Consider the following 15,157-nt stretch of genomic DNA (forward strand, 5'->3'; position numbering starts at 1 on the left):
ATATTTGATAGGGTTGGAGAAATGGAGTTGGATTTCAATACTGGAAAATTTGCTACTTCCTGTTTGCATTTGCTACTTCATATTCGCTTTCCTTCTCTCCTATGTCAGATTTTCTGTTTAAAACCCCAAAGCAAAATTGGAATATCTTCATCAAAGGCGTTGATTTGATTGTTTAAAGCAGGGATGTCAAACTCAATGGAGCTCGGGGGCCAGATGGAGGGAAAAAATTATCGCGGGCTGGACTCTTAGATAAAAGAGAAGGAAAGAGAGGGAGAAAAGAGGTAGTGAACAAACAAGAGAAAGAGAGGGGGAATGAGCAAGCAAAAGACAGTGAATGAGAAAAAGAAAGGGAGAAGAAGAATGCAAAGAGAAAGAAAGATAAAAATAGAATAATTGAGAGGGGGAAGAGGGTGGTATCAAGAGACAGAAAGGGAGAAGAGAAAGAGACAGAGTGACAAAAAGAAAGAAAAACAGACAAGGAGAGAGAAAAAAGAGGAAAAGAGAAAGCAAATGAGAGCAAAGAAAGAGAATATGATAGAAAGAGGGAGAAAAAAGAGAGGAAGAGGCAGAGAAAAAGAGATGTCCTTTTATGTTGACAATATCTGTGTAGTATTTGCTCTCATGTAGGTTTTAGATCAGGTGATGGTGTAATAACCGTCACAGCCCTTTGAGACTCTTTGTGATTAAGGGTGTCACAAATAAACATGACTTGATTTAAAAACAACCTATTCAACTGTCCCATTTCCACAAATTCTTCTCTACTGGAAATTACATGATGTGCATTCACAATATATGCATCATACTCAATTGCTCTCTGTAATATCTCTCTCATACCTATTAAGTCATTGTTTTTAAACTTGGTTTGAGAGGAACACATGGTCATCTTCACACCTGAAGGAAGATAATGGTGAAAATTTGAAATACAACACCCACCCAATCCAAATCAGATCCATCCAAATCACACTTAAAATTAGTGAATGTCATTCCAAAGAAATTTGTTTGAGCTGACATTCTCAAATGTCAACAACTAAACATCCATTGCAGCCTGGTCATCCCGAAAGGGGGATTACCTCATGTGTGGTCCCTTCTCAAGGTTTCTTCATTTTCCTCATGTTGAGGTTTTGAGTTTTTCCTTACCTTCATGTAGGTTTTAGATCAGGGGGTGGTGTCATAATAGTCTGTGGTTTGCAATAAACTGTGGTCTGTGCAGCCCTTTGAGACTCTTTGTGATTAAGGGCGTCACAAATAAACATGACTTGAGTATACCCCAAATACCTCCAACTTTTATTTACACGTAATGTCAATTCTGGACAGCAAATGTAATGACTTTATAAGACAATCATTAACAAAGATCAGTTTCCTGAGAAACAGAACAGCAAGGAATTTCATAATACCTATCACCTCCAAAGCTCAAAGAAACACACTTTAAAATGATGAACTTCATTGTTTATTATCAATTTTTGACTCGACAGACCACGCTTTTAAATAAAGACAAATTTAAAAAGTGAGTAAAAATGACGCCAACGGTGGCCCCAGTCCTCGTTATCGAGTTTTTATGTGAAGCGTTACTGGCACATACTGTTGCATCCAAGAGGACAGTTATATCAGACAGGTAGCTCAGGAAGTAGGTCGTAGGTTCGATTCCCGGCTCCTCCGTATTAAATGTTGAAGTGTCCTTGGGAAAGACACTGAATCCAGAATGCCCCCGATAAGCAGGTAGTTGCCTTGCATATTGGTTAGTGTGTAAAAGGGAAAAGAGTGAAGCACATTGTAGAGTGCTTTGGGAGGTTTTCATTGACTTGATAAGTGCTATGTAATTGCAGACCATTTCATTTTCAAATTGAAGACATCTACTCATTTTGCAGCATGTTCTTCGCGTCTCCAGCTGTACAAAAGTTCTGGCAAGATATTCAGCTCTGGGTCATTCCCACTGTTGTAACCAGTCTTACTGCCTCAGTTCAGATAAATTGAAAAGTACACAAATAAAACCCCAGAGTCACCGGATGTGATCACAATTTTATTATGCTGTTTAAGGGCTCTCAATATTCGTGTCAGACTGATTTAAGGTGCCAAACTTGACACTCAGCGGACACTTATGGTTCAGTCTATTACTCGAGTTTGAAAAGTGGCCTGAATGTCACTAAAGCAATTTGTCACCTCTAAATAATGATAGTCTCACGAGTCAATATGCTGAGCAACCAGTGTTCCCTCTAAGCTGCGCGCGTGCGCAATTGCGCACTGCTCGCACATTCTCAGCGCAAAGAAAATCTAGCCAGCGCACAAAAATGAGGGCTCAAAATTACTAATTAAGAAGCGACTTAAGTCAAAGTTACAGTGCATGAAGGTAAAAATACACGAGTTCCCCCGACATTGTGTCCTATTTTGAAGTCGAGTCGAAGTAGAACGAAGTTGAGTAAAGTTAGAGTTTGTCGAGAACCGGCTTCTTCGGCTCGGCTCACTAAAAGAAACCGGCTCTTTTGGGTCCTAAACGGCTCTTCGGGTTGTTTTGGCTTCTTTCATCCCAACATGACCAAATATTATGTAAAATTATGCACAAAATGACTTAAAGGAAGGGGGGAATAGAAAAAAAAAGAAAAAAATACGAAAATGAAAAAGTAGTGAAAAGCTGAGAAAAAAAAAGAAACAAAAGGAAGAGAAAGAAAAAATGAAAAATTTAGAAAAAAGCCAGAAAAAAATAAAAGAAAGAAATGTAGGAAAAAAGTAAAGAGAACAAAAAGAAAAAAGTAACAGCTCGGAAAAAATAAACACAATGAGATTTTTTTTAAAGGAATTTTTAAAAAAGTAGAAAAAAAAACACAGAAAAAAGAAGAAAAAGTATGTGTTGCATTCAAATCATTTCCAATTATATCAAGTGAATAGTGTTGCCAACATTGTACTTCCACTAAAAAATGTAATCATATACCGTTCTGTATCGTGCAACCGACTAAATAAGCCCCAAAAAATGTTAATAGTGTGCGACAAAATATATCAGAAAAAAAAGAAATGGATAACTTGTGAAAGAATTGTAAGAACAAACGACGTTTGTCGGCCGTACAACCTTGAGTCAATTCATTCAAAAGAGAAAAATCATTTTGCATTGCCGGAAACTCAGCAAAATGTAACGTGATGTCAAGTTTTGGACATGTTTGATAATGACTTAGTTGCCACTCTTGGGATTGCTGTTGCTCACTGTTGTTTCAAGCGTTGCTCACCGACTTTGTGTGAACGCTCAGACCCCTGCAAAATTACAGGGAACATTGTTTGCAACTCACTCCGGTTGTCAGTATGCTATTGCTGTGGACTGTGAGCATGGGAATAACATACACTGATTACCAGCCAAATGTAGTGCACAGGAAAAAAAGTACATTACATATAATTGCAAGTCGGATTAAAGCAAAAATATTGTCCATGCATTTTAAAACTTTGAAGTACATTACAGTAAACCCACAGGCTATGGTGAACCCGCCATACATTGTTTTCACTTTAAGGTGTGCATCCACCCGCTACTCTACTCGACCAGCTCAAGTCAGGTAACACCAGAAAATAAAAAACAAATTTTTCCAATACCTTTAAAAAAATGCTTTATTTTTTCATATATCAGCGTTGTCAAACATACAGCCCACGAGCTGGATGAGTCCCGCCAACAGATTTGATCTGACCCACACGACAATGCAAAGAGAAGCACAACAGTAAAATGAGCCGCCTCTCGTTAAACAATCACCTGCAGTTTTTTAATATGTCCGATGATGTCACCGAACCAAGACGACACTCCAAACCACTCACTGCAGCTGTATTTGCTGACTACCATTTATCAACCAGAGAACATTTAAGGATTCAAAGCGGACGGAGGTTATTTTTATTTTTAAAAAAAAAGAAAAAAGAAAAATGGGCGCAGTGTTTAAGGCAATACGATTGCACTCACCTGGATTACAAAAATAGAATCTGGGGATCTTTGAAAAAGTTTAAAGGCGCTTTAGCTCCTTTTTACAATATATATGAAATCGGACAGCAATGTCCCAAATTTGCATAAACATTTTCATTTAAAAAAAAACAGCAGAAAAACACTTTGAAATCATTTAAATCATTTTCACTTAGTGTTAATGTGATATTTGTCACAATAAAATTACTCTGAGTAATTGTAAATTGATTTAATCATTGTTTTTTAACAAATGCAGTAGATAAACACGACAAGCGGAGGGAAAAAAAAATCTCAATAATCCGTTTTATAATCAAATCTTGCATCGCTGAATCATAATTGAATGGTGAGCCTCTGAAAATCCCCAGCCAAGGCACACTTTTTTTGTCATTAACTATTCTGGCCCCCGTAAGAACGTCTTTCCTACCATGTGGTCACCGAGCTAAATAGAACACCCTTGCATTAGATGATTATGATTTCTATCCCCTGCTACACGGCAATTTCACTTTGTGTCCCCAACTCAGAACAAATGGATAGATCCTGGGCATCTACTGTACTTCCAAGGCAAAAATCAGATTTTATTATTAGGTAACCCCTGAACACTTTTGTGAAATTCGGCTAAAATCGCATTCCAAGACGTATACTAAGTAAATTCAATGCTGCTCTTGAACCATTTAGATAATATACAGTTTTTGTCTCTTTTGAAAGGCAACACACAAATGTTTCGTCCCAAACGGGAATAATTACTGCAAGTGGTACTAACATTAAGGAATCTTCATTAGAACACACATAAATATATTCTTATTCTCACCTAAAAAAATTTTTGCAATTAAATGGCTGCAATGGAGAGTAGCATGGGCATCTTAGCTGGAAAACAGGTGAGACAATCGCTTGAAGCCCTACCTGGTACCTTGTCAAATTTGATCACAATCTGAAAAACTAAACATTGTATTTGACATATTTGTCATTTAGAAATGCCTAGTTTACAACACTAAAACCTTAGCAAATGTGTGTTTTTACTTTGGCGATTTTTTAGACATTGTGAAAGAATTGTAAATGTTTGACTTCTCTTCAGAAGTCAATCAATGACTGTGCACACTTGCACGTAATATTGGGACGTAAAATGAATTTGATTGCTTTGTGCATGTTATTTTTGGCACTGATATTAATACACACCCGGAAAATGGCATAAAATTATGTTTGGAATTTCATTGGCTAACCAATGTGTCAATCATCATTCGAAACATTCACTACTGGATATTTGGATAAGATATTTGGAGCCACAGGAGGTAATGAGCCTTTTATCAGACAGGGCTGTGCAGTGTGCACCATGAAAAATAAAGCCTGCTATTGGCCAAAAGCGGTGTCAATCAAAAGGTCAGAGTCTAACGACCGTATTGGGGATAATTTTACGAGAGTTTTGGAGCGAAAAGGCGGATTTTCTTTTTACCAGTGGGCAATATCATCTGTTTTGGAGTAAATATTTTACAAGGTAGGATTCTCTGGATTGTCCTTGATGCAACAAAGCCATTTTTGCGGACATTCTACGAATTTGATGACGGCAAGGGGACGTACTTTGTGAGCTATGCCGGCTTTATAGTTTCCGGGTATCTTGTTTTAGACTGATCGGGGTGTTTCTGTGATGAGTACATTTTGAAATAGTCATAATTTGAATCCCAATAGTTTACGCTTTCCAATGATATGTGGCATTATACATTTCAGTTACTGGTGACATCATTTGTTTATTAAAAGTCCCCTGGTGGGCCGTCGGAACGTTAGGGGTTAAGAGAAATAAAAGCATGGTTTTGAAAGTAAAAGAACTATTGTTGTTTATTAAGCAACCATTGCAATAGCTGCCCATCTTCACTGCCAGTAAACAGAACCTCCCGGGCCTCGTCCCACACAAAAGACCTGACAGTCGCAGTGTGTCCACCACAAAGACGATTTACAAGACGCACATCGTCTCCTTCGCACTCCATCAAGTAGACGTCTCCACCATAATCCCCAGCTACTACCATCAACTTCCTTGCCCCTTCCAGCCAGGCCCCGCCAACCAAATAATCCGGACCCCTGCCGCCCGGCTTCGAGCGGCGAACATCCGGGCGGTTGAAAACCTCGAGTGTTTGCTCCGTGTCCAAGTTCCCCAAGTCCCAAAGGCGCAAACCTCCGTCCCGAGTGAGGCACAGCAGGCGGCTGCCTCCCCCCCAGCACACAGACAACTCCGGCGAGTCGGCGTTGCAGGTGCACAGCAGAGCTTCTTCCTCGGAGCCGTGCTGGAGGTCGAAGACGTTCACCAGGCCGTCGGTAGAGGCAGAAGCCATTTGGTTTTTGTCGTGTGGGTGGAAGAGTACTTGTGTGATGTCATCACTGTGCGACTCGGAGTAGACGCCGAGCGGGGCGGCGCCGGGCCGCCTGCTGTCCCAGAACACCAACAGGGTGTCTTCGTCGCACAGCTGAGATGAAACACAAAAGACAAGATGGAAATCCAGCCATGGCGGTAACTTGCACATTGCCCCCCCAAACTGGCTTCATTTTCATTCAAGTTACTACAGAGTCATCAACACAGCCCAGAAAATCATCAGCTGCTGTGTGCCCAGGGTGGAGAACTTGGCTGAAAATATTTCAATGACTCCTCTTCAACGTTCCCTCTAAGCTGCGTGGTGCGCAATTGCGTACTACCCAGAGCTTTTCCGCGCACAAGAAAATCTCGCCGGCTCACAAAAATCAGGGCTCGAAATTGCTAATTAAGAAGGGAATTAAGTCAAAGTTACAGTGCATGAAGGTACAAATACAAGGGTTCCCCTGACGTTGTGTTCTAAATGCGGTATTTTGAAGTCAAGGTCGAAGTAGAACGAAGTTGAGTTAAGTCAGTAGAGTTTTTCGAGAACCGGCTTCTTTGGCTCGGCTCACTAAAAGGAACCGGCTCTTTCTGGTCCTAAACGGTTCTTCAGGTCGTTTTTACTTCTTTCATCCCTATTTGACCAAATATTATGCATAATTATGCACAAAATGACTTAAAGGAAGGGGAATAGAACAAAAAAAAGTAAAAAAAAAATAAATGAAAAAGTAGTGAAAAGCTGAGAAAAAAAGAAAGAAGAAAGAAGGAAAAAATTCAGAAGAAAGACAAAAAAAAGAAAAGAAAAAAACAAAGGAAAAAAGTAAATAGAGAACAAAAAGTAAAAAGTAACAGCTAGGAAAACACAATGAGATTTTTTTAAAGGAATTTAAAAAAAATAGAAAAAAAAACACGGAAAAAAGAAGAAAAAATTTGTGTTACATTCAAATAATTTCCAATTATACCAAGTCAATCTTGTTGCCAACATTGTACTTCCACTAAAAATGTGATTGAATAAAGTTGTGTATCGAACTACTAAAGACTTAGTTGCCACACTTGGGATTGCTGTTGCCCACTGTTAATTCAAGCGTTGCTCACCGACTCTGTGTGAACGCTCAGACCCGTGGAAAATTAGAGGGAACATTGCTCCTCTTACCCCGGCCATCACTTGCTGGCGTTTGGCAGACACAACCGGTCCCTTAACCTCCCAAGAACACGCATCCACATGCGTGAACATAAATGCACCTTAAACAAGAAGCTCAAGCCTTAAGCGGTTAAAACAAAGACAAACAGACTCAGACAGTTTCTTACCCAGGGCCATCACCACCCTAAACAAGCACGCAAAGCTTACCTATGTATTGAAAAATGACACTGCCATATTCTAATTTCTTCTCTATTGCAAAAATTAACCAGAATAATAATTGATCCATTTACATGGCCTACATTAAAAAATATCGCTATTAGTTTCTAAAGTTTTATTTTAAATTTCATCCAAAACAAGCCCAAAAAAATGCACAGTTGTTAGTGGAGGGTTGTTGATGGCAAAGTTGATTAAATTGTATCAGTCTGATAAAAAAAACAAACACGATAGAATAGAACGGTCTTTATTTTAATTGGACAGAAGTACAATATTGGAGGGCTTCTCCTTTAGGTAAAAAGATAAAAATGTAACAAAACAACAACATAATAGTATAAACCCCATGGGCATTTCACTTATTTTTCTTCATTCAAGTAAAATCTCCCTTATTGTTTTACAAATTTTAAACATATTTCTCAAATAAAATGAAATACAATCACAAAATCAGAGAAATTGTCTCATATGGCAAATTGTTTATTATTTTTCTAATTTAAAGCGTATTTTGTTAAAAAAAATAATTATATATACATACATACACACATATATATATATATATATATATATATATATATATATATATAATGCTTACATTTTATTTTTAATATGTTTTACTGGTAACTTGTTTCTTAACAAAAATGAATAAAACTTATTAAAATTAACTAAATCATCTGGTATGGAATTTTCATTTTTCTTCTTAATATCAAAACTAAAAATGTGTTTCATGTTTCAAATTTAAAAATATCACGAATTAAAAAAAAAAGAAATCTACCGAGAGCAATCAGCCAATTTTGCTTGTTTTTAATATTCAGGGATCAGAATGGAGATTTTCATTTTCAGCTGAAATAGCCAGGGTCCAGTAAATACTGCAAGATAAGTTCAAATGCAGTTCAGTCCCTGCAGCTTGAGCAACAATGCGGCCAATTTTTCTAACGGCCGCCAGGGTGCGCCAGAGCAATAAAGGAAAGAGTGAGACAGTCGGATTTTGAATTTGTTTGCTACGCAAGAGAAAAAGTGAAAAAGTCGGAATGCCTTTGGGGTTCAAAAACAGCGGAAATCCGCGGATCCGAGGAAAATTCTGATCCCTGAATATTTCTTTTTATCTTCTGGTACTGGAAAAACAGCGTCTATGTATAAAAAAAATGCAAATTCATATTTTATTTCTTGTTTATATTTTTGTTTTAGCCAAGTTTCTGTTAATGTCATTACACTATTTTCATGAGGTACAGACAATTTAGGCCAGCCTAGTACAGCAGCATTTTTAATATCACCTGCCGGTATCTATCCTAATGTTTTTATCATCTTATTTATGTCATTGAGTTCCTTTATTACACGTTTATCTAGTATTGCCACATTTTCTCTTGTTGTAAACAATATATCACGTGTTTATTTATGTAGTTTAACGCGTTTTATTGTACATGTGTTTCGTTATATCATATATATATTGTTAATTAACATTTTGTTGTGAGATACTGAGTTGCTCAACATGAATGAGGTTTATGATAAAAAAAAAAAGAAATAAGTAACTTGGACGTTCACTGTAGAAGGAAAAAATACATGCAAATATAATTAAGTAGAATAATATTTTGGGACGGGCAGCACGGCGGCGCAATGGTTAGCGCGTGTGCAGCACAGTTCTAAGGTCTTGGGAACCTCCTGTGTGGGTTCAAATCCAGCTACCGGACTTCCTGTGCGGAGTTTGTATGTTCTCCCCATGCTTGCGTGGGTTTCCTCCGGGCACTCCGGTTTCCTCCCACATTCCAAAGACATGCATTTCAGGTGGATTGGCCGGTCCAAATTGTCCCTAGGTGTGAATGAGTGAGCGAGTTGTCTGTCCCTGTGTGCCCTGCGACTGGCTGGCAACCAGTTCAGGGTGTCCCCTGCCCACTGCCCGATGATTGCTGGGATGGGCTCCAGCACCCCCGCGACCCTACTGAGGATAATCAGTGCTGCTAATGAGATGAGATATTTTGGGACATTTTCTTATTCAAATTATGAATTCATTTTCTGCATTAAATTATTGTTGGTAATATACCGATTAAAGGGATAAACACAAACCTGTCTTTTTTCATTTTCTCATCTCCGTTTGTACTTCCTTTTTTTCTTAACTTATTAATACAACATAATAATTCGTAATATAACGCATCAAAGCAAGTGAGCCGTTTGAGAGCCTCTTCAATGAGTTGAGCCGAAAAACCTCATCTGATCTCATCTCATCAGCCGTACCGCTTATCCTCATTAGGGTCGCGGGGGGGCTGGAGCCCATCCCAGCCATCTCCGGGCAGTGGGCAGGGGACACCCTGAACTGGTTGCCAGCCAATCGCAGGGCACACAGGGACAGACAACGCATTCGCTCATTCACACCTAGGGACAATTTGGACTGACCAATTCACCTGAAATGCATGTTTTTGGAACGTGGGAGGAAACCGGAAAACCTGTTTCTCTAAAAACAGACGGACTTCCTTTCACTACACAACTACCACGGAATGATGCATGATGGGAGATCCCCATGCGGCAGACGCATACGCACAGTAGCATCAAACCGCCTGCTTAGTTTGCAACGAAAAAAACGATGCCGAGATAGAGGCTACCGCGGCGAACTCGTTTGACTTGATTGATTTGCCGTTTCGTGATAGTCGGTGTATACCGGATGGTACCCATAATTTGCGTTTTTTGTACAGATTTCCTTGTACGTCGTACACGTCTTAAAATGCATAATAAACGTACTTTGTACGGCAAAACCGTACAGGTCGACAGGTATGTATCTTTGTTGTTGTCAGCGGTTTACTAGCCATGCCCATGGCGAGTACTATTTACTATAGTTTACTGCCTTACGTCATGGCGTCGGCACCTTTCGTGTACAAAGGGTCAATACTAACCGAAGTGCCAGCGCAGAGCAGCAGATCGCTGCAGTTGAGGTCAAAACCGCAGTAGCTGTGCGACGGTTCGCCACGAAACACCTGAGTGGCAGCACCGGGACGCCGTGTATCCCAGGCCCGTACCGTGCCGTCCTCAGATGCCGAGTAGAGGAGGTCGGGCCGCTCGTGAGCGAAGGTAATCCCGCACACTCTTTCGCCGTGCCCCCGATATTCGCCCGTCAGACGTAACGTGGCCTCGTCATGCAGCCGTAGTGCCAAATCGGAACATGAAACCGCCAATACGCCGCCGGCTGGGTGTCGGGCCACATCCAAGACATAGTTTGACTCGCCGGGGACTCTACCCCGTAGTGTGGGACCTGAGACCGGTTGTGTCGAACTGAAGACGGACTGCTTCGGCTGAGAGGCTTGCATCCTCGCGTCGCAATCCTGAAAAGTGAATTACACAATAAAATTTCCAAAGAGATTGTGGAGATAAAGGTCAATACACACAAGTTTAAAAAACGGCTAAGCAAAATACAAACACCTTCCTTATTAAAGGATTTTATACATTTGACTATAAAGGATTTTATACAATTGACTCAGTTTAATGCAATGAAGATTTTTACTGAGTGGGCTTTAGTTCAATGTACAAGGTCAGGGCAGGCTGTTCGTAATGCATATTTTGTCTAGGGAATTTTGATAACAGGACTCGTGGATTTGCTAACGCAGGACGGCAGGCGATGTTGTTTTGGGGAGCCAGACATCAAGGCGCTGTATTGTGAGAACGTTGGGCGCAAAACAACCGCTTGGCACGCCCATGGGTGGAGCCAAGACGCCATCTTGCGGCGAGACGTGGGACAATAAGAGAAAGCTAAAGGACTTCAGAAGAGGGCTTCCCGCACAGACTCCAACGTCACTACTTCAGCGGTCTCCTGAGGGCACACTTAGTTCAGATGTTGTGAATAAATCCGCCCCCATGTGAAAATATCGGCTTTCCTGTTCATTTTTCTCTCAAGAAACAAGCCCGCAGAAATTGTTGGATGAATGTAGGTTGTGTTTGGTTAATGGAGTCAAATAACTAATTGGAACAATTTGGTAAACGGTACATTTTCAGTGTTCTCGTTTGCCCGCGTCCCCGCGTCCTAGACGCATCATTTTTGCTGGGGACGCATAGTGTCAAGTCAACTTTTTTGACATAAAATTGTCAATTTTACCCGATTAAATTTTTTTAAACAAAGATTAACCGCACTCCAAACTTTTCGACAGGCAGATCCGCCATTGTTGTTTTGGTCTCTCGGTTCGAGTTTTCGTCTGCACGCCGATCTCGGCAAACGAGATCTCGTTGTTTCGAGATTACGTCATTGTTGTGGTGGTTGTCGTTGAGGGAAGGTGAAGGCTAATTATACCTCCGAAAAAGTTAGTATTAGGTGAAAATCAACACAAAATTGGTCATTTCTTCAGTGTCAGTAATAAGTCGAAACTTAATGCAGAAAGTGATAACAAAGGCAATAATTCCGGCACGAAAAAACGGCGGAGAAATTGATCGGAAGATCGCGAAGGCAAGGAAAACACGTGTGTTGAAGCCAACGATCCGACGAAAGAAAACAAACAAAAGAATACTCCTAGCAAGGACTTTTCTGCCAAAATTGACTCAATTATATTCCTGGTTACGCTATGAGGAGGATGATAATGGATTGGACCTTGAGAAGGCATTACAACTGTGGCGGGACAGCAAACCACCAAGAATATATGAATTGGAAAATCTGAAGTGATAACTTGCTTCGTATTACCAATTAACTGTGATGATTAAAACTGCACGAATATATAGACTAATATTTCAGTAAAATTATTTTGTATAATGTACAATATTTTTGTGAAGTGAAAAATCTGAAGTGATAACTGCTTTGTATTATCAATTAACTGTGATGATTAAAACTGAATGAAAATATAGATTAATATAATTATTTCAGCAACATTATTTTGTATAATGTACAATATTGTTGTGAACTGAAAAATTTTGAAGTGATAACTGATTTGTATTACCAATAAACTGTGATGATTAAAACAGAATGAATATATAGATTTATACTATATATTTGTCGCCGATTTACAATTTCAACCGCGATAATACTACATTTTGGGGAGCCATAGATCTCTGTTGGGACCCATAGATTTTTGAGCATGCGAGTCCCCGGGACCCACCACTTTTCACAGGTAAAATGAAAACTGCATTTTGATAGTTTAATTCCCAACATTATCCATCATCGAAAGGAATGCAAATGGCCGAAAATGCAGCAAATATTCGAACAATGTGTTAAGAAATGCATGATAAGTATACAGATGTTATTTTTTAATTCAGTCAAAGGGACTCCTAAACTTCAGACAAACTAAAAGTACATGAATGTAAAAAAAAATCTAACAATAATTTCCTCCTTGATCACATATTTTTCAGACTAATAAAAGTTCTGAACTGATACTTAAATAGATAATTCAATAAAAACCTATAAATATAAGTAGACTCTGTTTTTAATATTGGACACCAACAAAGAGGTCACTTTGTTATTTGGTCTTTTATTGCACACTGTTGTTCATTGTTTTTATTATTACATCACTGTGGCTATTGGCTTTTTATGTTGCTGCTCTTTTATACCCACACCCTAGGGCTGATCTGTTTTTGTAACTATGCAAGTTCAAAATCCATTTGTCGCCATTTTTTGAGTGTCGACTAAGGTTTAAACCTATCAACATACATACACATTTATAGTCATGTTTTATTTCTGTATAATAACTTTTGCACAATGTTGCTGTTACCCATGTACTCTAATGTTTTTTCCCCTATTTTTTTCTTCTTTCACCGGTTAACTTCATTAATTATGAGTTTATCCTGGAGTGCCAAATCTAATCTCGTTGTAAACAATGTACACTACGTTGTAATCCATGACAATAAAGACAATTCTATTCAAATTTTCATTTTTTTTAAATCAAAATACTTTACATTAAATGGGGAAAACGAGTTAAAAGAGCAAACATGGGTAAAATATTATGAGAAAAAAAACCAAAGTAAAGAATATTTAAAATGAAAAACAGTAAGAGAAAAACTCAATTTTAAATACAAAACAAAGACGCATCTTAAATGTTAAAACCTTTAGGGCGAAAATCTAATTTTGTGTGGGGAGGCAAATAATAATCGCTAATAACTGTTTCAAGGGCCAGCACGGCGGAACAGTGGTTAGCGCGTGTGCGGCACAGTTCTGAGGTCATGAGATCGAACCTCCTGTGTGGAGTTTGCATGTTCTCCCCGTGCTTGCGTGGGTTTCCTCCGGGCACTCCAGTTCCCTCCCACATTCCAAAAACACGCATGTCGGATTAATCGGCCGGTCTAAATTGTCCCTAGGTGTGAATCAGCGAGTGAGTTTTATGTCTCTGTGTTACCTGAAACTGGCTGGCAACCAGTTCAATGTGTCCCATAGCTGGGATGGGCTCCAGCACCCCCGCGACCCTACTGAGGATAAGCGGTGCAGCTAATGGATGGATGGAACGGTTTCAAGGTTAAGTATTTATAAGGCCAATAAAGTGTGAAACGAGTTTAAATCTTGACACTATTTAATAGTTAAGGCCGACTTAGCGCGGCTATTTAAGAAATCGTGCTATTCTTGTCGGGATTGTTTTAGGTAGATTAATAAAAGCATGTGTTGATATTTTTTTTAAAAAGGACCGTGTAACTCGTGGCCACTACTTCTAAAAGTTGTCACGACCTAACGTGGTACCTTGTTCATCGAACTTACCGTGTTTTCTTTAACCTCCTTTGTACTCGCTAGGGGGGGAAAGAAGAAAAAACAATCATTAAAAATGAAAGCACGTTTTAATTTTTTTGTAAAATAAACGATAAATAGGCATGTTTAACCACCCGGAAGTGTGTTACACTAACCGGAAGTCCAGAAAAACAATAAACGTTCCTCTTGAAATTGAAGGATGATCGCTGTTGTACTGTTTTTTTTATTTATTGTAAACTCAATCCTAGGATAATAAAGAGAAATAACTCATGTTAACAAATATTGTTATTGAGACGCAATTTTAAAGCCCCACTGTTTAATTTTTTTTACCTCTAAATGGCAATGTTCTCTATTGGGAAGGAATACCAGTGCCACAACAAGCAGCAAGGCAAGAGTCAAACATGAAATGAAATGATCTGCATTTCTATAGCGCTTTTCAAGTCGAGACTTCCCAAAAGCGCTTTACAGTGTGCTTCACATTTCCCAATAGCGGCCGTGCAGCCATGTAAGGCGCAAACCTGCATATTGGGGGTATTGGCGGTTCAGTCTCTTACCCAAGGACACTTCGACATGTAACACAGAGGAGCCGGGATTCGAACTTGATCCCAAGACGAGCGCTCTACCTCCTGAGCCACTGCCGCCCCACTATGTAAAATAAATACATATTTCTCGAACTATGAGTTTTTATAAAAGTTATCATCGTATAATAGCTCATGTATTCCTGCCTAGTATTTAAATCAATGCTTTCTATTAACTGAACAAAAGTCTTTTTTTTTTACCACTAGGAGGCACTTAATATTACACAAGGGATACAATAGCAAATAAGATCAATGTAAAGACGTTATATTACACATCTTTCCGAAACATATTTTGCCCAACTATTTTTCATCATTTCATATTTTCATTCCACATCATAATTAT

The 15,157-nt window shown here is 39.1% G+C and overlaps 1 protein-coding gene across 1 annotated transcript; it reads right to left on the bottom strand.

Moving 5' to 3' along the window:
• Nucleotides 1-3,594: 3,594 nt before the first annotated feature.
• wdr89 (WD repeat domain 89) lies at nucleotides 3,595-14,405 on the bottom strand. Its single transcript, XM_088354287.1, has 4 exons — nucleotides 14,392-14,405; nucleotides 14,249-14,277; nucleotides 10,485-10,910; nucleotides 3,595-6,369 (listed from the first exon to the last, which is right to left on the bottom strand). The coding sequence occupies exons 3-4, from the start codon at nucleotides 10,893-10,895 to the stop codon at nucleotides 5,737-5,739; spliced, it is 1,044 nt and encodes a 347-aa protein (XP_088210413.1). The 5' UTR covers nucleotides 10,896-10,910; nucleotides 14,249-14,277; nucleotides 14,392-14,405; the 3' UTR covers nucleotides 3,595-5,736.
• Between the last annotated feature and the right edge of the window lie 752 nt (nucleotides 14,406-15,157).

The sequence above is a fragment of the Urocampus carinirostris genome, chromosome 15 (assembly GCF_059441175.1).
Source record: "Urocampus carinirostris isolate Australia breed hairy pipefish chromosome 15, RoL_Ucar_1.0, whole genome shotgun sequence".
Taxonomy (NCBI): Eukaryota; Metazoa; Chordata; class Actinopteri; order Syngnathiformes; family Syngnathidae; genus Urocampus; species Urocampus carinirostris.